The sequence below is a fragment of the Phyllostomus discolor genome, chromosome 6 (assembly GCF_004126475.2).
Source record: "Phyllostomus discolor isolate MPI-MPIP mPhyDis1 chromosome 6, mPhyDis1.pri.v3, whole genome shotgun sequence".
Classification (NCBI taxonomy): domain Eukaryota; kingdom Metazoa; phylum Chordata; class Mammalia; order Chiroptera; family Phyllostomidae; genus Phyllostomus; species Phyllostomus discolor.
This window is the reverse complement of record NC_040908.2, coordinates 80,492,737-80,516,516: the sequence shown is the minus strand read 5'-3', so window position 1 is coordinate 80,516,516 and position 23,780 is coordinate 80,492,737. Positions and strand designations below refer to the sequence as shown.

Sequence of the window (23,780 nt, the reverse complement as noted above, 5' to 3'; positions counted from 1 at the left end):
ATAGGGTCATGTCTACACTGCCTGCCTGCCCTGGCTTTGGTAACTGACATAACGAGCTGCATCACTGCTCTGCACCTGGTGCTCCTGTATGGTTTCCATGAGTCTGGGCTTCTCTGCCTGCAGCTCTGAGTGGGAGTGGGGAGTGGGGGTGGGGAGGAGAAGAGTTTCCTGAGGGGGAGAGATTGACATCTGTCCCTCATCAAGTTCTTTTTATGCTGTAAATAACCCTGGAGCCACAAAGGCTTTAGCTGAGGAGGGCCCTGCCTAACTCTGCTCCACTCAGTGGCACTTTGGCTCTAGCACATGGTGCCAATGTTAAGACCAGAGAATTTTTTTCTTTTCTTAAACTTTATATTTATTGTTGACACTATTACAGATGTCCTCATTTTCCTTCCCTTTGCCCCCCTCTTCTCAGCCTCTGCCCCCAGTTCCCTCTAGCCATCACCACACTGTTATCCGTGTCCATGGGTCATACACATATGTTCTTTGGCTAACGCCTTCTCTTCTTTCATCCAGTGCCTTCCTTCCCCCTCCCCTCTGACAGCTGTCAGTCTGTTCCATGTACCCATGCCTGTTCCTATTTTGTTCTTCAGTTTATTTTGTTCATTAGACGCTGTATATAAATGAGATCATATGGTATTTGTCTTTCTCTGTCTGGCTTATTTAAGTAGCATAATGTTCTCTACTTCCATCCATGCTGTAGCAAAGGTAAGAATTCTGTCTTTTTTACAGCCAAGTGGTATTTCACAGCTTTCTTTTTGTCCACTCATCTACTCATGAGCACTTGGGCTGCTTCCGGATCTTGGCTTTTGTAAATAATGTGCATATATTCTTTCTGATTAGTGTCTCTGGATTTTTAGGATCTATTTCTGGAAGTGGGATTGCTGGGCCAAAAGGTAGTTCCATTTTTACTTTTTCCAAGTTTCTCTCCTGGGTCTGCTACCAGGGTCCTAAGTACTGCCCAGAGCTGCCCTTTCCCCACCGTGCTCACTGTCTCCCTCTCCACTGTAACAGTGGCTGCCAGGAGCAGCAGTTCCCACTCAGATGCCAAGCACTTCCAGAAGGAAACGAGAAAACTCTCCCGAGGTGTTATCTCAATGAGAGGGGGAGGCCTGGGCTGTGCCGGGGAGCAGACTGATTGTTTCCTGTTAAGGAAACAGTCTCACAGTGAGCATCTAGTGTGTAGCTGGGAGGCCTGGGAACTTGCCTGTGGAGGCAGAAGCCTCAGGCAGCCCCCAAGGAAGTCCAGGGAAGTGCTGCTGGCAGCCCGATGGTGGGCAGCACGTGTCTGCATACCCTGCGCTCGGGGAGACTGCTTCACTGAGCTGGTCACTGACCAGAGACTGGCAACAGAAACTGGCTTTCCAAGGCAAGGACATCCCAAAGATGGAAACTTGGCGAGACAAGCCCCCTTTTCATTTCTGGACAAGTTACAGCTCTGATGGAAGGCAGGGGTGGGGATAAGCAGTGGAATTGAGTTGGGAGGACAAAAACCAGACTCCTCAGGGCAAGGCTGACAATTATGCCTGGGGAGCCCTGTTGGTTCCTGGGTGGGGCCACACGAGCGGGTCCCCAGAGTTCTGCCAGAGAGAAGAGCACAGTTTGTTCTTGCTCTTATTCCTAGCCCAGTCTGGCCTGGGGAGGCCAGGGGGTATGGAAGTGCCCTTCTACACCCAGACCCCTGCCTGCTAAGCAAAGCCTTTCTTGCTGTCTTACTTCAGTCCACTCCCTTTTCTCCCTGGGGTAGAAGGGAGGTGGGCAGGGGTCAACTGGCCCAGAGCCTTGGAACATTGTGTTAACCAGAAGTCATTTACTGACAAAACAAAACTTCAGTTTTGGAAAGTGAATTTGGCCCAGAAGCACACAGCGCAGTCGACTTCCCAGTGGCCCCAGAGAGACCTCCTGATCCTGGCCACTGGAGAAATCTCACACACCTGGCCCCAGCCCAGTTCTTGCCTGGATCCCCCTCCCCAGTTTATTCTATTATGGGCAGCAGGGATGGGAAGGGAGCTCTGGGATGACAGCTGTGAGACTTGGCTTGAAGATGCTGGGATGGAGCAGAGCCAGCCAAGTGCATGCATTAGACCCTGAATTTCTGTAAAGGTTCCCAGAGCCTGAGGAGCTCCACTCCCTCGCTGTACCCAATCTCTTGCTTGCTATGGCCCCAATTCTAACTCCAAGGAAAGAGTTCTCTCGGGCTGACAGAGACATTCCCTGGACTCCTTATCCCACCCACCCCATAAACGCAACCACTAGTTTTACTCCTGATAATGACCGTGAGCAGAACTCAGTATTTACATAAGGGCTGAATAGCAATGGAATGATGATTTTTTTTAAGCCCACAGAAATCATCCAAAGCCCAAATTGTACTAAAGAAAGACATTTCAAAGAAGTTCTTTAATCAGTGTGATGCTGAGTAGTTCCTGTAACAATATAGAAATTTGTAAGTGAAAATTGTAAAGGTAAAACCCATTTGAGAGATTATTTAGGGCCCTCAGCCCTGCTGTTTCAGCATGAGCACATGGTTAATACAGATCTGCTAGGGAAGAGGGACAGGCTGGGGAAGCAGAGAACAAAAATAAGTATGGTTGTGTGAGGTATTATGGGACAGGGGTGGGGAGTGGAGGGCCCAGCAGGTACTTACAATGCTCCGGAGCATTTTGTCTCCACCGCTGAAGGTGACCGCCAGCATAGAGGCACACTCCTCTGCATAGAAAGGCATCCGTCCCTCCTCATCCACTGCACCTGGGGACGGAGGAAGGGGAATGGGAGCTGACATAAAAGCCTGATCATGTCAGAGTTATCTTTTTGGAGGTTGTCTGAGTTTAAAAAAGAACTTCAGTGGCCCAAGTGCCTCAGAGTGCCCACTCTCCTTACCTCAGCAGGCAAACTCAAGTGGCAGAGGGTATTCTGTGCCCTATATATCATTCTCTTAAGAGGTTCGCCCCAGAGTAAAACTGGGGGCATTCCACCTCTGCACCTGCTCATTCACTCATACCTTTATTTTCCTCAGCATTTATTATCTACAAGTCACATACTGTGTAAGGCACTCGGGCCTTATGGAAAAGGACAGTCCTGATCTCAAGACGCCCACAGTCAGGAAGGGAGTCGGGGAAGTACAGAAGTATAACAGGGATGGCAAATACCATGGAAGGGAGCACAGGTGAGGGGCGGCAGACCTACTGGTAGAGGGGCTGGAACACAGGCCCAGCCAGCTGTGGTTGGTGGAGGGGGATGGGGTATCTCCAGAGGCTGGACTGAAAGGGTTTCCAGGGAATAGTAACTTCTGAGGAAGTCCTGAAATCCTTAGAGAGCAGGGCTAGTCCCTCCTACCTATATGAACCTGAAGAGAAAATCGTGCTCATACACAAAGACACACAAGAGCTAGGGCACAGCAAGGTACACAGTCCCTCACCAAAGTCACACCTCCCCCCCAAGGTACACAGTTCCCACACCAAGACTCCGTCCCCTCACCACTGAGTCACATGGAACCACAAGGTCACTACCTATGGTGACGGTGTAGATTGAGTTGGCGTAGCCGTCATAGTTGCAGTTGTCATTGTGCTGGCCCCCATTGCCACTGGCGACCACAAAGATGCTCCCAAAGCCCTGGCGGCCAGCAATCACCCCATGTTGCAAGGCAGCCTGAGGAGTAAAAACACCCAGGAATCAGTTGGAAAACTCAAAAGAAAGACCTCTACCTTCCATACAAGTTGCCCTCCCCCCCCTTCCAGGAAGAACAAAGCCCAAAGGCACTAGGTATGGCAGGAAGAGATTTAAAGGTGGACATAAGATGAAGAAGTTGTTAAGCAACTGCTGATGGATGTACTCTGCTTATCAGAGAAGATGGGGTCAGAAATGGGGAGCCAAGCACAAAATGAAAGGGAAAACATCTCAAGGTACTGTTCCATTTCTCTCCCTCAGAACCTGTGACCCCCTCCTCCACCCTACTGCCCCCATTAGGAATGTTCTTCCCAAAAAGAGGTGGCAGGGTTACATGGCACAGGCCTGGCAAATGGGGGTGGGGTGGGAGAGGGACTGACTTGCAGTACTCTTCTAGGAACTGAATGAAGAGGGTGCACTAAGTCTCCTAAAGTCTTCACATCGTTTAGTTACCTTTCCAAGCTGATGGGGGCCATCTACTGTCTTCCCGTCATCATCTGGTCCCCAGCTGTTGAGAAATACCCAGAAAGAAGAGCCAGAGCCAGGCTGTGACAGTCCCCCCACACCTAGCGCTCTCAGCTGTCCACTCCTCTTCCTGGGCTCTTACTCTTTTTTCAAGGGTCCAGTTCAGGATTCCCATGATTAAAGGACAGAAGGTTCAAAGGTTCAGCTCCCACTCCAAAGTGGAAAAGAGAAGCACATGCTAAGGTTCTTTCCCTTGGAAACTTTCCCAATTTAGCACTGTTTTAACCTGCTCCTAAAAATCCTTTCTGAGGTCCCAGGGAGCAAGAGACAAGACATAGTGGCAGACAGGGACAGGGGGGCCACCCTCTCCTGATCTAGGGATCTATTAGTAGGCATGATGGAAGAGCAACCATGAAGGAAGAATTCAATCTGTGTAAACTCTCGGGTCTGAGTAGTTCTCTATGCCTTCTCTAAGAGGAAATGTATATTGTGGATGTCAAGGATTTAAGGGAACTACCAGTTCGGGGAAGAAGAGGTTCCATCAGTGCCATGGGGGTAGCCCAATCTCAGGTTCTCTTCAATCCAACCCCCACTCCCCACCATAGCCACAACCTAAAGTTGCAGGTGAGTTTATCTGTGCTGGGGAGAGGGAATTGGTGCTGGGTATTCAGCTTACCCAGTAGCTGCGAGTGGAAAGGAAAGCCTTCTCTCTCCCAGAAGCCTTATGAGTTTATTAAATAGCTGGTGCATTCATGTGGCAACCTGATTACTGGGGTGACATGAGGCTTAAGACCAAGAACCCAGTGGCTGGGAGTCTGAGAAATGAGGGCAGTGGGCTTATAGGCTGAATCTAACAGGAAGACCTCTGCTGGAACCTGCCAAAGTCAATTCAGTTTGCTGTTCTTTTGTTGCAGAATTACTTCCAGGTGTCTGAGCCTCTTGCCCTCTCACCTGTTCCTGGCTTTGTCTCACCTGCAACTGTAGATGTCATTGATCTGATAGTGCTTGTTGAACGCCACGGCCTCCATGCTATCTGTGAGGGGTCCATCTAGTAACCGGATACCTAGGCAGCAAAGGCTACATCAGCTCCTCAGTGATGCTCAACCCCTAGATGGGGAACTGGGTGGGGCGGGGGGCCATATGTGGAGACTTACTTTTCCCTCTAAGTGCTTTTCTGGTTTTTTTATACCATATGTATGTACCTGTACCTGTCCAGAAATATTTTTTAAGATACTGCTAAATCTTAGACTTTAGGGATCATGGGGTCTGGTGGGAAGAGAATCAGGCTAGAATGTAGGTACCTAGGTTTCCCTTATTTGCATCCTTAATCATGTAAGACACCAGTATGGTGCATGATACATAGATGGTGCTCAGTAAATGGTGCTTATTACCATTAACTACTCTTATGCATGCCTAATTTCACCCTCTAAAATAAGGTGGATCACATTCTGGTGACCACGTAGGGACAAATGGAGCTTTCAGAAGGGATTTGGACCCTTAAGTTTTCGGGCTCCCCCATAGCCTCATTTACAGCGAGGGTTGCTGCCCTCTGCTGGAATGTAGGAGGAATACAGCCAATTTATTCAGTCTGTGGGTTCCAAGCATTTATAAGGAATCACGGGGAGAGCTTCCCCATTCATTCCCTTCACCTTCTGCCTCGATGGACAAAGACTGAAAGGCGAAGGAGCCACAGAACAACCCCCAGTGGAGACTAGGGCTTCTCAGCTCTCTTGAAAGGATGGAGAACAACAGTGATCATCAGAAGGGCTGGGAGCTGGAAAGCTGGGAGACAGGAGAGGAGCCTGCAGATATGTTCGGTCAAGGAAGAAGGGCAGATGAGGTGTTTGGCAAACTGAAAATACAAGTTAAGCACAGATAAGTAAAGGAGGTATCATGGCAATGAGTTGGGCTGTTGATGGGGCATAGCCAAGACCAGAAAAAGAGGGGACCCAGCAGGTGGGACTCGAGGCCTCCATCCTGTATCAAGAGCATTCTCACTTTTGTCTGTTCTATACGGCAGGGTTTGCTGCTAAAAGCATGTCTAAAACACCACTGCTCTGGAAGAAATCAGTGAGCTGATCTGTCCTTTTAGTACAGACATTTATCATAAGCATCTCCCCTGTTCTGTGCTGTGTGTGCTAAAGGTGGGATAAAGGTGGTACATGACTCAGGAAGTGGGGCAGGGAATGGAGACTGCTATTGTGGGAGAAACTCACTAAAGTCAGACTTGAAAATACCTGCTATGCGGCTCCCATATGCCACTCCCACCGCACAGAAGCTGTTGTTAGGCACTGCGGCAATCTCTCCTGCACACCGAGTGCCATGGTGGTTGCCATTCTCCACATCCGGGTGGGGCATAGGGTCAGGGTCATTAGAGTTGAGGTCATAGCTGCCCTCAGGGCTCTGTAACATTGAGTCGGGGGCAGCATGTGGTCACTCACTGGTTATAAGAGGCCAGGTTTTAGAGCTCAGGGAGAGAGGGGAACTGGGAGTTTGGGACTCTGAGCCAGGGCAATAGGCCCATCCCTCTTTGAAAACCACACAGGCTACAAGATTTGAGGACAAGACACATCCGGGCAAAACTGAGAAGTGCTCCAGTTCATAGGAAATTTCTCTCTTGTCCATTATAGAAATGTGTCCAGAAAACTGCTCCACCACTTGGGAAACCTGAGATAAAAAAAGATCTAGGGCTTCCTAAAGGCCAGGCTTTAGAGTGGAAGGTGCTTAGCACTTGTGTGGAGAGGGAAGTGCCTAAGACACACTCCTGACTGCCCAGGGCCAGGAGCTGCAACAGGAACCAGCTAGGAACCACCTGGGGTCCTCTCCCTCCTGAGGGTAGAGCTACTCAATTTCTGAACGGTCGGTCTGGAACACTGGCTAGGGAGAAGGAGAAGATGACAAACACTGTCCCACCCCCCAGGTCCTTTTGTTTGGCCCAAAGACCTCTACAAAAGGGGACAAGCCTGAGGCAATGTCAAAAAGAAGGTAAGACATGAGGGGGTAGGAGGGCTCATTCCAGGGCCACTCACGTAGTTGGGAGCAATATCCTGGATGGTGTGCTCCACTCCATCGTCCACTACCACCACAGTCACTCCTCGCCCAGTTACGTTGCGTTCCCATACACCTGTTACGTTGATGTCTCTGCCGGGGCTCTGCCAGTTATTCTGCAGGGCAGACAGGGTCCAGAACTGTCTCAAAGCCTTGGGATTTCAGTGACACACAGAAGAGCCCACAGAGATTCAAGTTATGTCTAGCAGCCTCTTTTCACTCTTGGCTGCCATCAAAGAGCCAGACAGAGGTTGTACACCAATAGGTCTAAGTGGGGACAGAGTCATGGAGGGACAAGTGAGAGCTTTGCCACAGCCTAGGTCTCCAGGAGAGCTTGGCAGCATTCATGGGCAATAAAGATGAAATGGTGGCTAGGCTTTAGGTTGGCTAATACAATTATTATGCATATAATGTCTACTATATTAACATTATAAAATATAATGCTAGTAGTTAACACTATAAAGTGTTTATCATATGTCAGGCACACACGGCAATTCATTTATCCTTACTACCTCTACAAAGTAGGTACTATTACAGTCCCCATTTCACAAAGAGAGGCACAGAGAGGGTGAGAAGCTTGCCCAAAGGCACATGCTAGTAACTGGCAGAGCTGGAACGTGAGCCCAGGCAGCCTGGCCCCAGCACCCACCCTGTAACCACTGCAGCCCACTGGCTCTCTAGAAGTGAGTACAGAGAAGGTGGAGCCTGAGGAAGAAACATGTCACCGAAGTGTACAGAAATGTCTCTTCAGGCAAACTGAAAAGTAATACAGTCAAAACTTCACTAAAGAATTGGATACCCAGGACTGGCCCATCTGAAGCTGAACACTACAGGGCTGGACTTACCAGGTGCCACTGCTGTGGGAACTTGGGGTCATTGAAGTGGACGCTGCGCTTGGCTCGCTTTAGCAGCTTCTGCTCTGAGTGCCAGCGCACAGCGTCATGCCTGGCTAGCACGGCCTCTGCCTGCTGCCGGATGGCCTCTACCTGCTGGTCCAGCTGGTGCCCAGCTGGCTGGACAAAGAGGTAATGGCCCTGGAGCTCCCCGATGCGTCCGACATTCACCAGTCCCACTGCCTGGGCCAAGGCATTGGCCTCTTGCTCCAGTGTCTCTTCTTCCCCACTGCCTTTGTGGCTGTCCAGATGCACAGCCCAGCTTAGCCCTCCTGGGCCCTGGGCATCAGGCGCACCTGTCCCTGCCAGGCCCATGATGCAGGGAACCAGTAAGAAGAGCCCAGCTAATTTCAGCCAGAGGCAGGTGGGCAGGCCCAGGGGGGCATCCAAGTGTGGCACTTTCTGCCTCCCCTTCGGCATCAGAGCAGTAGGCTGCAGACAAAGAGAAAGGACATGAGAGATAAAAGAGCTGATAACTGCAGTAATCTGAGAGGGGGACTAAGCCATCAATGTACAACTGGAGAACCCCAATTGGCTTCTTTTAAATTAGGAAACATGTGATCCTCTCTTTTTATTCAAGTTCATCTCTGTCCAACAGGGACAAGCCCCCAGGTGGAGTGTGGGCTGGGACTAACTCCAGTGAGCATCTCATCTCACCAGATAATTAGGCAGCACGTCCAGTTGCTAACAAGCACCATACTGCTTGCTCTTTCACACTGCTGCCAAGAAAAGGGCTCAAAAGTCCTATCACTCCCACAGATTACTGGCAGAATCATGACTGTTCTTTAGAAGAGACCCTCCTCCCTTATTGGGGGGGGGGGCAAAAATCTTTCCCCAGCTGATTTCCCGGTCCAGATATCTTCAGGGCTAAGTTTCCCCAGTGGGGCCCCATTCCCACCTGGACTGTATGTGAGGTTGAGCTCCTGGTCTGGCTAACCACCTCATGCTCATTTTGTGCAAATGGAGAAAAGGCATCACTTTCACTATGAGTTGTGTTGACTCTGAGCAGAGATTGCAGACCTGTGGACCCCAAGAAAAGAAGAAACGGTGTCCTCCCAAACCTAGTGGAGCAAACAGAGGCTTGCAATGAACCCCCAGGACCTGTAACCAAAGAAACTGGCCAATCATCAAGTATCATTTCCAGGGACCTCAGACAAGTCATTGACTGGAACAGAACTGGTACAATAAGGCCAAAGTAGTACAAAACCCAGAAACTCTATTTCTTGTTCTAACCATCGTACAATTTTCTTCTCCTTTTACCCCAGAGACCTAAAAAAAGGATTGGACCATTACCAAAAACCCCTCTTGAAAAAGTAGGTTGTAACATTTCCTGGAGGTCCAGGTAGTAGGAAAGTTAAGAGTAGGTGGAAGGCAGGGGAAAAGAGGAAAATCTGGGAATGCAAATGAAACTGAACAGACACAAAGGGCAAGTGGGTAACCAGGAGAGAATAAATGCCTGGAAAGCAGCACTACAGGGCTACCCTTAGTTGCACTAAAGGGCTACTAACTCAATAGGTCGGCTTGGAAGTGAGGCCTCAGACTTCAAACCCAGGAACACCACCCATGGTTTGATAAAAGGGCCAAATTACAACTGGTGGGCAACTGTGGGGACAGAAACAAGTGAATGGGTAGCAGAACTTCTGCGTACCTACTGGTGGCCGGGCTTCTTTAGAAGCACCTGCTCTCTACTGGTATCGCTTAGTACTCACACAGATACCCAAATGGACCTGACTCAAAACATTACAGAAAAGTGGGTGTTTTACTGAAGTCTCTTTGGAAAGGGAGCGGGAACTTATGCCATCTAACGTCTCCTTCCAAGGTTCTGCATTCCACATCTCCTCTCTGGTCCTTTTAGGTTTCCAGGCACACTCCCTTTCAAAGTCCTCTTTGCCCTACAGCAGCAGCCTGGATTGTCCCAAGATATTCAGGTGATTTTGCCAGTGTTCATACCTTACTAAGTAAAACACAAGCTTGTTTATTAGTGAGACAGTGACTCATCTAGGAAGGCTCCTTCCATCTCAAGAGATTCCGTAGATTTCCTGAAGACAACCTGACCACAACTTCCTCCTTGCCCTCCGGCACAGCAGTTCTTTACCCCACCCACCCCATCCCGGGCTTCCAGGAAAAGAATCTCGAATACCTCTGGAAGCAGATCTTCACCACCTTCAACTGCTGAACACATCTTTACAGCTCTTGGGTGCAAAGGGAGAATAGGAGTAATTTAGAAAGCCCAGAGTCCAAGATTCTGCTCCCAAGAGACTGTCCTCCTCGCACCGTCTACACCGTGCTTCTAGAAACCAGGTTGCGTACAGGGGTCAGTTTCATCGATTTCCCCCTCCCTGGCCTCCACTGCCCCGTCCAGTGTACTCCTCCTCAGAGGGACCCAGACTGTTCTGGAATTCTTGACTCCGGTGCCCCTTGTCCCTGGGCTATTCCATGCCTGGAACGAGGAGCACTCTGTGCGGCTCCCTCATTCTCGGACACCGGCTCCCCCCAGCTCTCGGCCACCTGGCCTTACAGTACTCCGCCCCCACCGAGTTATCAACTCACCGGCCGGGCCGCCGCTCCAGCCGTCGCCTCCCTGCGGAAACTCGCGGCTTCCCGGGCGTCCGAAGCTAGTGACAGCAGCATCACTTCCGCCCGGCGGCGCAGCCAATCAAAGGCGGGTCACCGGGCCGGGCCGGACCGGGCCGACCGGGAGCAACCAGCGATGAGATGCTGCTCTTTCGGGGATCCTTCTCCGAGAGAGGAGCGTGAGGGTGTGGTGGGCGGGTTTTCTTCGCGGGCTCCACAGTCTCGAGGTCTCGGGTATCTTCAAGAGGGGATTCCCCAGAACCACCGTCTTCTTCATGGTGTTTTCTGGAAAGGGCTTCTTAGTTGCGACATTTAAAAACACCTCGTTTCTTTTCCCTCTCTGACTTCCATGGTCCCGACTCTCCCTGTAACCTTTCTAGAAAGGCTTTCCCTTCCACTGGGTATCCTTCCTTCTTGCGATTGCATCTCCTCTCTTCCCCACGTCCCCAGAGAGTCCACTTGTATCTTAGGGGGCTTTCGTAAGTCCTCATCTCTTCGACGGTGCCAGTGCTGGTCGCCAGGGGGCGCCATCGGGGGCGGCCGGTGCCACTGCGGCCTCTCCTATCCGGGCCTTGCCTCGGCCCCTCCGCTCGTGCCGCCGGAAGTGGGAGGTGTAGCGCGGAGAGTAGCGCTCGGCCCCTCCCCCCGAAGCCCGGCCGCCCCCTCCCCCCGCTCCGCCCGCTCAGGTGCGTCCCGACCCTCCCCCTCTTTCCTCCCGGGGGTTAGGAACTCTAGGGGTATGCGGGGGCGGGTTCACGGGCTGGGGGCTGCGATGCCGGGAGGCGGGAGTTGAGGTGGGGGGCGTGGAGGGTGCATTGAGGATGCGGGCGGAGGTCCTGGCCTAGAAGTGGCACGGGAGCTGGCCGGCGGATGCTGGGCGGAGGGGAGTGTGCGGAGGGTCTCTGGTCGGAGGTAGAGGCTGGCTTAACTAGTTGTAGGGTAGCCTTGGCCACCCGGCGCTGCGTTCACCCATTGTCCCCTTCACATCCGTCCCCTAGTGTCCCCCGAGGACCCGTTGCTCACGCCATCACCGCCTCGCTGGCGGTCGCCCCCAGGTTGTGGGGCGGAGGAGATTCCCTTGGTACCTTCCATATTCCATCCCAAGCTGCAGCCCGATGTACCTGCCCCCTACTCCCTGGTCTCCTTAGCTTGGAGATGCATGTATGACCCCTACCCTGTGGTTTCGATTTACCGGGCACCAAGGATCCCGGGTCTCTGGATAGTTTGGGGGCAGGATGTTTGCACCGACGTAGCAGTAACGGCGATTTGGGGGCCCAGTTTCTCCTAGGAGCTTTGTATAATTTGGGGAAAGCTGAGGCACGGGGAATCTCTGGCTTGTGACTGAAGTGTTGACACAGCTGTCTTCGTACTTGCCCTACGGGCTCTTGAAGGGTCAAGGATGTATAGCTGTTATTATAACTAAAATTTTAAAAACAGAATTTAAACTAACCTTATGTCACACCACCTTCCCCCCGATGTGTATTTTTTCCCAGGCAGGTCCATGAGTTTGTCCTGCAACATAAAAGATAAGATAATCATTTGATCTAAGAAAGCCATCTATCCCGGTTCCTTTACTGGGATTGTCCTGTTTTCAGCTCATTTTCATGCTAGCATAATTTAGATTCTCATACTCTTTTGCACCCTTGTAGTAACTGTGAAGAGTCTGTTCTTTACTTAGTCAGTGGTTGTCAAACTTTTCTCATCCTTGGGGAAGTACTGACAGTAAAAGATACTTAGATTGCCCAATATAATATTGCTTTTCTTTCACATACAAAACACCTCCCTAAAACTTCTCTTAGTGGAGGATGCTCTTAATGTAACAGCAGTAAAATAATTTAAAAATGTATGATATTGTTGATATTAGGTCAAACAATGCATCTTTTGTAAATGGTATTAGGTGAGGTGGACCATTTGAAAGAGTCTCAAAACTCTGGTCTAATGTTTTAAATGACTGCATTTATGCCAAAAGTGAAGAAGACTTTGCATAGACTCCTATGGTTATATAAATATGGTGCTTCCTGAGGATTGATGTCCACTGGGACTTACTGCATGCACTGGCTCTGTTAATACCCTACCATAGAGTAAAGGCTCTTAAATATTTTCTCCTGGAACTCAACTTTGTTTCTTTCCTGGAACAACTAACTGTTTTGTGGGCATTCTGAGGGGAAAAGATACATTTGTTTTAAAAACTTGAAACTCGTGGCCTGTAATTTGTTTCTGAATGTGCAGAACATGATGGCTGCACCTGAGGTGGCTGGTGTGGTGGACAATGCCCCCAGTCCTCCGGAGTCCTCTTCTAGTGTATGTGCTTCCAAATCAGACGGAGGTCTCCTAGGTGCTCTAAGGTAATGTGTGGGTTCTTGACTGGGAAGATGTTTTTTGGGTAAAGGGCTTTTGAGCTGGGCTTCTTATGGAAGTGTAGCTGCTCTTTTCTCTTTTTGACTTTAGTAGCACTGCACTGCACTAGATTAAGCTTCTTAAAAGGTAGGGACTCTCTGATTTATATTTTTAACATAGCATCTGATACTCAGCAGATATGCTAAATGTTTATTGAATAAATAGATTAGAATACAAGGGGTCAGACTCATCCAAAAATGCAAATATTTCTTCACTCTATCCTACATGGATTATATGTTCATTTAAGTACATGTTTGTATATATACATATACATCTTCTATGTAATATGTACATAGATACATGTATATGCACATATATATGTGTGCTTGTATTTATATAACTGTATCTATCTATAGATAGATAGCTTTGGTAATATGGTTTACTGCTTCATGTATATATTTTGCCTACCACCCGAACTCTTGAGGGCAGGAATTATGATCATCCAACCTTATATCTTACAGTGCTTGACACATTGTATGTACACTATTGTACTAAATCGACTGTATATTCTACTTAGCTCTTTCCTAGAGTATCTAGGATCTAATGCAATAGATGATACTGTACTAATAGCTTTTTATGTATTAACACATTTTAATCCTCCCTGTAATCCTAGGAGGTAGGTGCTAATATTATTATTCCCATTTACAGGTGAGGAAACTGAGACACAGAGAGGTTAGTAACTTGCCCAAGGTTACTAAGCTATGCTGGAGTCAGAGTTTGAACCCAGGCTTGTTTGACAACAGAGTACTTAATAAATATTTGTTTAAATGAAGAGAAGTTTGTTAGTAAATGGGTATGAGGAAAAATGTTAAGTAAGCCTAACCATAAACTTGGATCTTCAATTTGTAAATAAAATCAGCCACATACTACTAGTAATAGTAATACCAATTAAAGTTTATTGAGTGTTTACTATGTGCCAGGCACTGTACTAAATACTTAAGATGCATTATTTCACGTAATCCTATTATTTCACAATAATCATATTAAGTAGGTGATAGTATTTCTATTTTACAAATGGAGTTAAGTAATTTGCCCAGAGTCAGACAACTAGTAAATAGTAGAGTCAGGATTCACATCTAGATACTATATACGCCCAAATTTGTAATTAATTGTTCCCCTCCCAACTCCTAACTCCCAGCAAGGGATCAGCTTGGAGTATTTATAAAGATTTTCATATTACATGATGTTCTCTCAGTTGTTTTATTTTGAGCAGCAAGTGCTACTAAGGAAAGAAAGGCATAGTGACCTGAAGCTTCAGTGTATGCTAGTTTGGTTTTTTTTTTTTTTAAAAGGCAAAGAAATTCGGGAGGGTTGGGTGGGCGGGCTGCATTGGGAGCAAAAGGGAGAAAACTACTTGAACAATGATTAAAATAAAAAAAAAAGGCAAAGAAATTTACCACAGATCTAGTCATTATGAAATCTAGTTCTTTTGTGAAAAACTTTAACAATTACAAACGTTGAATGTCACTGTAAATAGATTTTAAAGATCTCTTAAAAAAATCAATGTTAAATCACTGTTACAAACAATAAAACAGTTATCCCAGTGTTGTACATGTGTGTCCTTTTCTGGGATAAAATTTCTACTTACAACTTCAATTTTTGATTCAAAATTGTTTATACTTAAGACAGCTCAAAGTGAAGATGCTGTGCTCTGGAAAACTGTCAAAGAACCCAAAAAGTGGTTCTGGTCAGAGATCTGTATAGTGATTTAGAGTGAAAATTATTTTTGTGAAATGTGAGTGTGGAATAAAAACAACATTTCTAAATTAATATTTTATTTATTAAAACATGTATAACTGCATGTAACAAAATGAAATATTCTAACATTAGGCTATTTCATTTGTATTATTCCTAAATACTAGGCATAATAATATTTGAATAATAATTATTCAAATTGGCCTTCAAAAAGTTTTTAAATCTTCAGAGTCACTTACGTGTAGTCATTTACTATAGACTGTCTCCAAAATCCAGGTTCTTAACCACCAAGCTATACTCCCTGTATGTGGGGTAAAATCACTGGATAGAAACTAAGTTCTTCTTCATTTTGATAATTTGGGGGGTTTTTATAGTCTAGTCTTGTTCTTTTAGAGGTAATATGAAAAGTATTATGTATTTAATCCTCTTTAAGATTGGGTGAAGAGAGAAACATTTTATCTTATGTTTTGGTAGCCCCAAAGACCCTGCACAGAAGCACAAGAACTCGCCTCTGTCAAGTGTAAGTAGCCAAACGATAACCAAGGAGAATAACAGAAATGTCCATTTGGAACAGCCAGAGCAGAATCCTGGTTCGTCAGCAGGTGACACTTCAGCAGCGCACCAGGCGGTTTTAGGAGAAAACTTGGTAGCCACAGCCCTTTGTCTTTCTGGCGGTGGGTCTCAGTCTGATTTGAAGGACGTGGCCGACACAGCAGGAGAGGAGGGGGACACATGCCTCCAGGAGAGCCTCCACCCTGTCACTCGGTCTCTTAAGGCAGGGTGCCATACAAAGCAACTTGCCTCCAGGAATTGTTCTGAAGAGAAATCCCCACAAGCCTCCGTCCTAAAGGAAGGTAGCAGGGACGCAGGCTTGGATTTCCGACCTGTAGTACCTCCAGCAAATGGGGTTGAAGGAGTCAGAGTGGATCAGGATGATGATCAGGATAGCTCTTCCCTGAAGCTTTCTCAGAACATTGCTGTACAGGTCAAGTATCAAGTTTCTACTATTAAAATGGAATTTGGGCACTTTTTTTTTTCTTTAGGGTAAGAGACATTTCTTCATGGTTGGAGGAGAACTACTCTTTATTGTGTGTGTGTGTGTGTGTGTGTTTTTACCGGCAGCTTGCATACTATTTCCATTTGGTGCTATGTGATGACTTCATTCTGGTGTTCAGTAAATAATAAAGCCAGGAACCATTGTCTAATTGTGGTGACTAGGAACTTTATGATCTACACATAATCTCTTTCACTGAGTAATTGATGAGTGTAGGTCATTCACATTCATATTTCCCATCTTTGTCCTTGCAGGAGGAATCCTTGTTAATTCTCTGACCTACATCTTAAGAAGTACAATGTATCCTGCCTTATAGTGACTGGTGTACTTTGTTGTAGGAGGAAAGATGGGTACCATAGGTTGTAGGGGGCAAAATTCCAATCTTAGACTTTAGGCTGTCTCTCTGTTAGTTGTTGGGTTTTGTTCAGGTTATTTTATGGGATAAGTGCTCACTGCAGTATGGATGTCAGTGTCCATTTGCCAGAACTACAGTGCTTCTCTTGCTGTGAAGCCAGTTAGTTTCTTAGTTACTTGTGGCAGATTTCTAGGTGAAAATACTAGAGTAATTCTTCCTCTTAAAATGTCACTGAATGGTTCTGAGTGTATTGTTTCTTTCTTTATAGACTGACTTTAAGACTGCTGATTCAGAGGTAAACACAGATCAAGATATTGAAAAGAACCTGGTAAGTAGGTAAATTGTCATTGTCGATATGTAAAACCATTAATGCAGAAAATCTAGAGTCATATGATCTCAGTTGGAAAAGGTACAGGAACCTCCTTTATACAATTCCTGAAGGATAGTCAGCTGACTTCTACATGATCACTTCCAGAGATGGGAAGCTTATTGCTCACAAAGCTGCCTGTTGCATTTTTAAAATAGTTCTTATTGTTAGATCTCATTCTGAGGTGAGGACAGAACCTCTAAGACTCTTGAGCTACATAAAGTAAATCTAAGTCTTCTTTTACTTATTAGTTCTACATATTTTTTGGAGAGATGGGGGCACTGATTGAATTCAACAAATATCTATCAAGTTCATATTATGTGCTAGATATTGTTCCACGTACTTGGGACACATCAGAGAACAAAACAAAGGTCCCTCCCCTCATGGAGCTTACAGTCTGGTGTTTATGATCACTTTGACTGCATGTTGCCTGTGACCCTGTGCAAGTCACAGCACCTCTCTGTGCCTCTGTCCTTAGCTACTTGATGCAGGAAGAAGCAAGCCCAGCCCTGATGTGGGTAACATGTCTGGTGCACTGTAGACACCAAACAAGACACCACACTCCCAAACCACCACCTGTATAGTAGTTTGGGCTGGAAGTTGACTTTTAGTAATAAAATATAAGTGAGGAGGGCAGAGGGAGTGGAGCCGGGTAATCTGGTGTGCTGCAGCACCAGGGCTTGGGCTGGCTACACTAACTGCTGCTGCTGCTACTACTGCTGCTGCTGCTGCTGCTGTTGATGCTTGGTGGCTGCCTTGCTGGCAAGGTTCTTGTCCGTGTCTTTACTGCCAATGCCATCTCCTCTGCTTTCTCCTTGGCCTCCTTGGCTGTCTCAAACTAGAGTTTTGGAAGGGGCCTCACCTTGCACCTTGGCCCAAATATATTCAAAACCCTTCATTGTCTTGGTCACATTGCTTTTAAACTGGGTGAGACCAAATTCCTGGACAGCTCTGAAGACGCCAAATAAGCTAGAGGAGACCCAGCCTTCCCAGAGGATTTAGTCCAGCTGCTATTATCGGTTCACACAGTAAACACATCGTTTCTCCACCACCAACAGTTGGGCATGGTTGATATTCTAGGTGAAGGTGGTCATGGTCTGGTTCTGTGGTCCACAATAGAATCCTCCAGTATGTACACCAAGTGAGCAGTGTTGGCAGGAAACAGGTGCTTGGCCTAGTGGGGCCACCTGTGGATCTTGGCAGGAGTCTCTGGGACAGGAACTTCTGGTCAGGGATCATCTCTCGGTGATCTCTCAAGACATATTTGCTGTAGGGATTTGGGTACCACTTCCAGAAGGCAGAAAACACTTGGTCCCAGGAACTCCAGAGCATGCTCTGGCCCAGAAAATACTTCACCATCATTCCCAGTTGTGGGAAGCCCAGTACCTGCTAAGCATCAGGGGTGCAAGGTAGGGCAGGAGAGAGGGTTGGCACAGGTGGTGGCATGCAGAGGCCAGGTTGGGTTCGGCGTACACACGCCAACTTTGCAGCTCAGTCACCACCAGTCCATGTCCCACAAGCTGCTGCCACCATGAGAAGTTGTCCAGTAGCCCTACATAGTTTTGAAGTTTTGTTTTTCCTTGCCTCTTCCTCTTAACTCTCAGGACTGAACCTTTCTAGGTGAAACATCCCCAGATGTTTTCTTTTGTTTTAAGATTTTATTTATTTTTAAAGAGAGGGGAAGGGAACAAGAAAGAGAGGAAGAAAAACATTAATGTGTGGTTGCCTTTTGCATGCCCCCAACTGGGAACCTGGCCTGCAACCCAGGCATGTGCCCTGACTGGGAATTGAACCGGCAACACTTTGGTATGCAGGCTGGCACTCTATCTACTGAGCCACAACCAGCCAGGGCCCCAGATGTTTTTAACAGACCTTTTCTCTGTATGTGATAAGTTTCAGTCCTTTCATCATCTTGGTTATCTTTTTATCCAGACATGTTCCATCTTATCAATGTTTTTTTTGAAATGTGATACTGAAAACTAAATGTAATAATCCAAACAGAGCATAATTAATTCATAATACAATGGGACTCTCATGCTTCAGCTCTCATTCTAGACACTATTTCATAAGCTGTTGCCTTATTTTGGCAGTCGCATCACTTTCAGTCAAACTCCATCAAGTCTTTCTGTCACGTATTATTTAGTTGTAGCTTTACATTTTATTCCTAGGTAATTAGTTTTAAAAGCTTAGAGAGAGAGAGCCGTGACCAAGGTGGCTCAGTTGATTGGATGTTGTCTCTGAAAGCAAAAGGTCTCAGGTTTGATTTGATTCCTGGTCATTCCAGCACATGCCTGGGTTGTGGCCTGGTCCCCAGTCAGGGTGTGTGTGAGAGGCAACTGATTGATGTTTTTCACACATCGATGTTTCTTTTCCTCTCTTCCCCATTTTTCTAAAAGATAAATAAAATCTTTTAAAAGATGGGCAAAGATACAGGCAAACATTAAAAAAGAACCTTGGAGAACCTCACATTTATCTTTGTTACACTGGTCCCCGTTATGTATCACTGGCATTTTGGGGCATAAACTTCTACCCCTTAAGTGAATGCCTATCTAAATGTACATTTTTAAAGAGGATGGATAATGCTGGAAAAGCCACCTTGGATCAAGAAGAGGTCTATAGGGTAAGATGTGTTATTTGAGTGGAAAAAAGGAAAAGTGCTTGTAGTAACCACATAAGAAAGTGATATGTGGAGCATGTTGAAGAAATTTAGAGGCAGATGGAAAGAAATAAATTATTGGAGTACATTAATCAGATGAGGCCAGTAAAAACTTTTCAGTAGAGAGTTGCTACTCAGGAGTTGTTAATAACAGGCAGGTAAAAAGATCCTAGAGATGAGAGACCTCATGGAGATATTCTGGGTAGAAGAGAACCTCCAGAGAAAGGGAGAGAAAGTCATCTTTTCTCGAGCACTTACACTAATCTGTTTATTTACATAGAGTATTCATTTTGGTTCCTGTAGTTTAAGATGGGGTTTGGATGACTATATAGCAATTGAAGGGGCCAACTAGAGTTATAAATACACTTTAGTATCAGTCTGAACTGGGTGGAAACTGGCAAGCAATTGGGCCAAAAGAGGCCCAGAGCTGTGTTTTGTTTGGCTGTCTTCTTTTGGGTGGTGGTGTGACCTACAATTTTTTAAAAAAGCAGTGGAACCAGGCAGGTGTTAAGCTTGGCAGCAATGCAAGAAACTTGATTCCTGTTCTATTTGCCCTCCTTTTCATGCATTTACGGTAATTATGCACTCCCTTATACCTATGTGTTGTAAATTGACCCTCTGTAAGTTTTAGTGTCCCTTTGAAAGGTGACCATGGCTATTTTTGATTTACTGATTTGAGGGAGGCAGAGCTGAACTGTTGTTCTACTCCCAACTTTAGATGAGAGCTTGCTGCTTTGCTCAACCTGAATCCCAAGTTCCCTATGCCTCTTAGTGGGTCTCTCAGTTTTCAGAGCTAATGATGTAAGAAATCCTATTTCTGGATGCATTTCGGTAGGGGATATGTTCTTTGTTTTTGCCCATTCTTTTCCACCTTCTCTTAATGAATGATAAAATGCCTCCTTCCTCTTATTCCCTGGAATTGGGATTGACAAGCTTTTTCTCTAAAGTGTCAGAGAATAAATATCTTAGGCTTTATGGGTTGTATGGGCTCTCTTGTAACCACTCCATTCCGCAGTTGTAGGGTGAAAGCAGCCTGTAAGCCACTGGCTGTGGCTGTGTTCCTATAAAACTCTATCTACAAAGATAGGTAATGGCTGGATTTGGCCCACAGGCCATAGGTTGCCAACTTCTGCTGTAGAGCAGTTTTGTACAGTAGAACTCCCTGTAATGATGGAAATCTTCCCTATCTGTGCTGTCTAATATGGTAGCCACTGGTCACATGTAGCTTTGAGCACATGGGATATGGCTAGGAGACTGTAACTAATTAGATAAACTGATTAATTTCTTTTTCTAATTAGTTTAAATTACCATAGCCATACATGGCTAGTAAGCTGCAGTATTGGACACTGTAACTGTGGAGGTCTGCATAGTGCCTTGAGCAGGCACCTGGGGAATGTTTCTTGCAGTTAAATTGGGGAACTACACTTTTTTTCTGTTGTTACCAATAGGATAAAATGATGACAGAGAGAACCCTGTTGAAGGAACGGTACCAGGAGGTCCTGGACAAGCAGAGGCAAGTGGAGAATCAGCTCCAAGTACAGTTAAAGCAACTTCAGCAAAGGAGAGAAGAAGAAATGAAGAATCACCAGGTATTCTGTTTATGTTATGATTGTCAATAATTAAAGCTGTGGTCCCTAATCAAACTTTAATTTTGTTTTCAAATTAGTAGAACTAGAAAAACAGTATTTAACTTTTTAATGGTTATTGTAGAATTTTAAGGATAAAAATAACCTTTGAGGTCATCTTATTCAAACTCTGACTTGTCTTTTAGTTCAGAGAGAAAAGGAATGTTTATTTAATATAGTTTTTTGACATAATTGATAGTCTACCTAGAAAATCATTTGATTAGACTTTTATCACATCATATTAAAAAATACTATACTGTGTAAATTAAAAATCTACATATAAAAACTAGAAAAATCTTTCACATTAGAAAAAAATGTAGGTAATATTTATAAAACCTCAAGTTGTAAGAGATCATTTTAAGCCAGGCAGAAAACCCAGAAGCCATAAAAAAATTAATCAATTCAATTACATGTAATTAAAAATTTTTGATACAGCAAATGATAAAAAAAACAGTCAAAAAGATCAATGTTAGGCTGAGAGAAAATATTTGTAGTATGTCTGATGAAGGGTTTAATATCCGTGACACTTTGAGACTCCTATAAATTTGTGGTAAAATCAAATAATCTGTAGAAAAACCAGGAAAGGTTATTGTATTAGCTCCCTATTGCTGCTGTAACAAATTACCATGAATTTAGTGGCTTAAAACAGCATAAGTTTATTATCTTACAGTTTTTATAGGTCAAAAGTCCAACAGGATGTCACTGGGTGAAAATCACAGTGTCAGCAAGGTCATACTCCATTCAGGGGGCTTTAGGAGAGGGTATGCTTCTTTGCATTTCCAGCTTATAGAGGCTGTGTGCATTCTTTGACTTGAGGCTCCCTTCTCCATCTTCGAAGTCGGAAACATTGCACCTCTGACCATTCTTTTCTAATCACGTTTTCCTGGGGGTCACCATAGGGACAGGTTCTTCATTTTTAAAGACCCATGTTGTGATTAGATTGGGCCACTCAGATAATCCAAGATTACCTTTCCATTTCAAGATTCTTACCTAAGTCACATCTGCAAAGTTTCTTTTCCCATGAAGGTAACATATTCATAAGTTCTAGGAATTAGAATGTGCCTATATTTTGAGGGGAGGGACTGTTATAGACAGTAATTCACAGAAGAGGTAAAGCAAATAGGTCATAAATACATGAAAAGAAGCTCAGCCTCACTGGTATTTATTCATTCACTCAGCAAATGTTTTTTGAGTTCCTGATCCAAGCTCTAAAGATTTAACATTCTCTGCCTCCATTGACTACTTCTTCTAGTTGGAGGAGACAGACAGTAAAAACAATAAAGAATGGGGTTAGGGAAGTGCGCATTATAATTATTAGACACCATTCCTCCTTCTCCCCCAAAGGACTGGCGAAAATGAAATACGTTGTCAAGTGTGAGGAAAATGAACTCTTTTCAGACATACCTAGGAGTATGAATTGTTATGATCTTTTTGGGAAAGTTATTAGGAATTGTCAGTTAAAATTTAAAATGTACACATACTGTGACCTAGCAGTTTCATTGTTAAGAATCTATTTGACAGAAATGAAAGCCTTTATATGAAAATATAGATATCTTGAATGTTTATTACAGTATTGTTTTTAGTTCCAAAAAACTAGAATCAACCTGAGGGACTCTTAACAGAGAATGGTAAATAAATTGCATATATGTGCATTATGTCATATTATGCAGCTACTTTTGAGTTAGTTGTATATTGACAATATGTTCATTTCAAGTGTAAAAAAGCAGGATACAGAATAATAAAATGACCTCTTTTAAAAAATGAAAAAGCAATGAAATACCTAAGTATACACATGTTTGTGTGAGAATGATGAAAGATGTGAACAGTACAAAGCAATACGTTGATTGTTTTAGGGATGGAGTTGGTGTGCATTAGGGAGTGACTTAACTCTTTATTACTACTTATCATATATATATATGTATATATGTATATATATGTACTTGTTAAATAGTAAGAAAAGAAAAAACTAACCTCACACATAATAAAGTGGGACTGTAACAAAACAAGACAAGACCATGCTTGTTGAAAATAGCAGTCTGCCAACCCTGTGCAAGAATACCTTTCTCAACATTCTTGACAGGTTCATTCAGCCTTTATTTGAACACCAGTAGAGGAGAGCTTATTGCTTCACAAGGCGGTAAATTCCATTTTTGAGCAGTTAGAAAATATTTTCTCCTGTTGAATTGAAATCTGCTTTATTTTAACTGTCTTCCTTACATCTCAATACTGGCTTTTGGAGCCATTCATCAACCAGATTCTTTCAATTCAGTTTGAATTTACTAAAGTCAATATGTTAATGTGTGATAGTTGAAAATAACTTTCAGACCAAAATAACTAATTTATTTCCTTCCTTATTTGTGTGTGATTGTAATTGTATGGGACTCAGGAGATATTAAAGGCTATCCAGGATGTGACAATAAAGCGAGAAGAGACAAAGAAGAAGATAGAGAAAGAAAAGAAAGAGTTTTTGCAGAAGGAGCAGGATCTGAAAGCTGAAATTGAGAAACTTTGTGAGAAGGGCAGAAGGTAAATGATGCTTTTAAGAGTAAAAAACCTATGTGTATGTGCATAAGGGACCAGTCTTGTTTGTATTTCCAGTTTCTTTCAGTCTAATTTTTATTTCAAAAACAAGTACACAAATAAATATCCTCTAATGATTGTAGCCTTTGGAATAAAAGCAGGTAATTGTTGGGTCCCAAGTTTGATCAAGATTTTGATATGCATCTAACACTTATTTTACTTGCTTTAAAACTTGATTTTTTTAAAAAAAGTTTCGGCTATGAGAATACTTTGATTGTATTTATGCTATTCAGCACCAAAAGCAAACTTTAAAGGTAACCTTGTAAGCTGTTTGGAAAAAATTACTTAGTGGATCTGTATCCTCTTCTGGGTACTGGAGCAAGAATAAGGTGGGCATAGAAGTCAACCAAATTTTCAATTTTTCAAGCTTCCTAATCTGAGCTGTTTGGAAATCAAGATAGCTGTGAA

At 44.8% G+C, this 23,780-nt stretch overlaps 2 protein-coding genes and 1 pseudogene across 4 annotated transcripts in view; 1 reads left to right on the top strand and 2 right to left on the bottom strand.

Annotated features, from left to right (window-relative positions):
* Positions 1–10,836, bottom strand: part of PCSK7 (proprotein convertase subtilisin/kexin type 7) — a 28,725-nt gene extending 17,889 nt beyond the window's left edge. The window contains 8 exon segments of the mRNA XM_036030113.1: positions 2,645–2,745; positions 3,507–3,645; positions 4,117–4,171; positions 5,101–5,191; positions 6,366–6,531; positions 7,158–7,292; positions 8,022–8,501; positions 10,620–10,836. Of these exon segments, the coding sequence (XP_035886006.1) occupies positions 2,645–2,745; positions 3,507–3,645; positions 4,117–4,171; positions 5,101–5,191; positions 6,366–6,531; positions 7,158–7,292; positions 8,022–8,501; positions 10,620–10,700 (1,248 nt within the window). The 5' untranslated portion in view covers positions 10,701–10,836.
* A 265-nt stretch (positions 10,837–11,101) lies between these two features.
* The window catches only part of RNF214 (ring finger protein 214), a 59,704-nt gene continuing 47,025 nt past the window's right edge, over positions 11,102–23,780 (top strand). Inside the window, exons 1-6 of one of the 3 annotated variants that reach the window (XM_028515736.2) lie at positions 11,102–11,329; positions 12,873–12,988; positions 15,210–15,255; positions 16,413–16,472; positions 20,616–20,756; positions 23,179–23,318. In XM_028515736.2, the coding sequence (XP_028371537.1) occupies positions 12,876–12,988; positions 15,210–15,255; positions 16,413–16,472; positions 20,616–20,756; positions 23,179–23,318 (500 nt within the window). In that variant the 5' untranslated portion in view covers positions 11,102–11,329; positions 12,873–12,875. Of the gene's footprint in view, positions 11,330–11,771; positions 12,989–15,209; positions 15,721–16,412; positions 16,473–20,615; positions 20,757–23,178; positions 23,319–23,780 lie in introns of those variants that run through there. The other 2 variants (XM_028515735.2, XM_028515734.2) reach the window with 2 other exon arrangements.
* Positions 17,158–18,209, bottom strand: LOC114500892 (annotated as a pseudogene).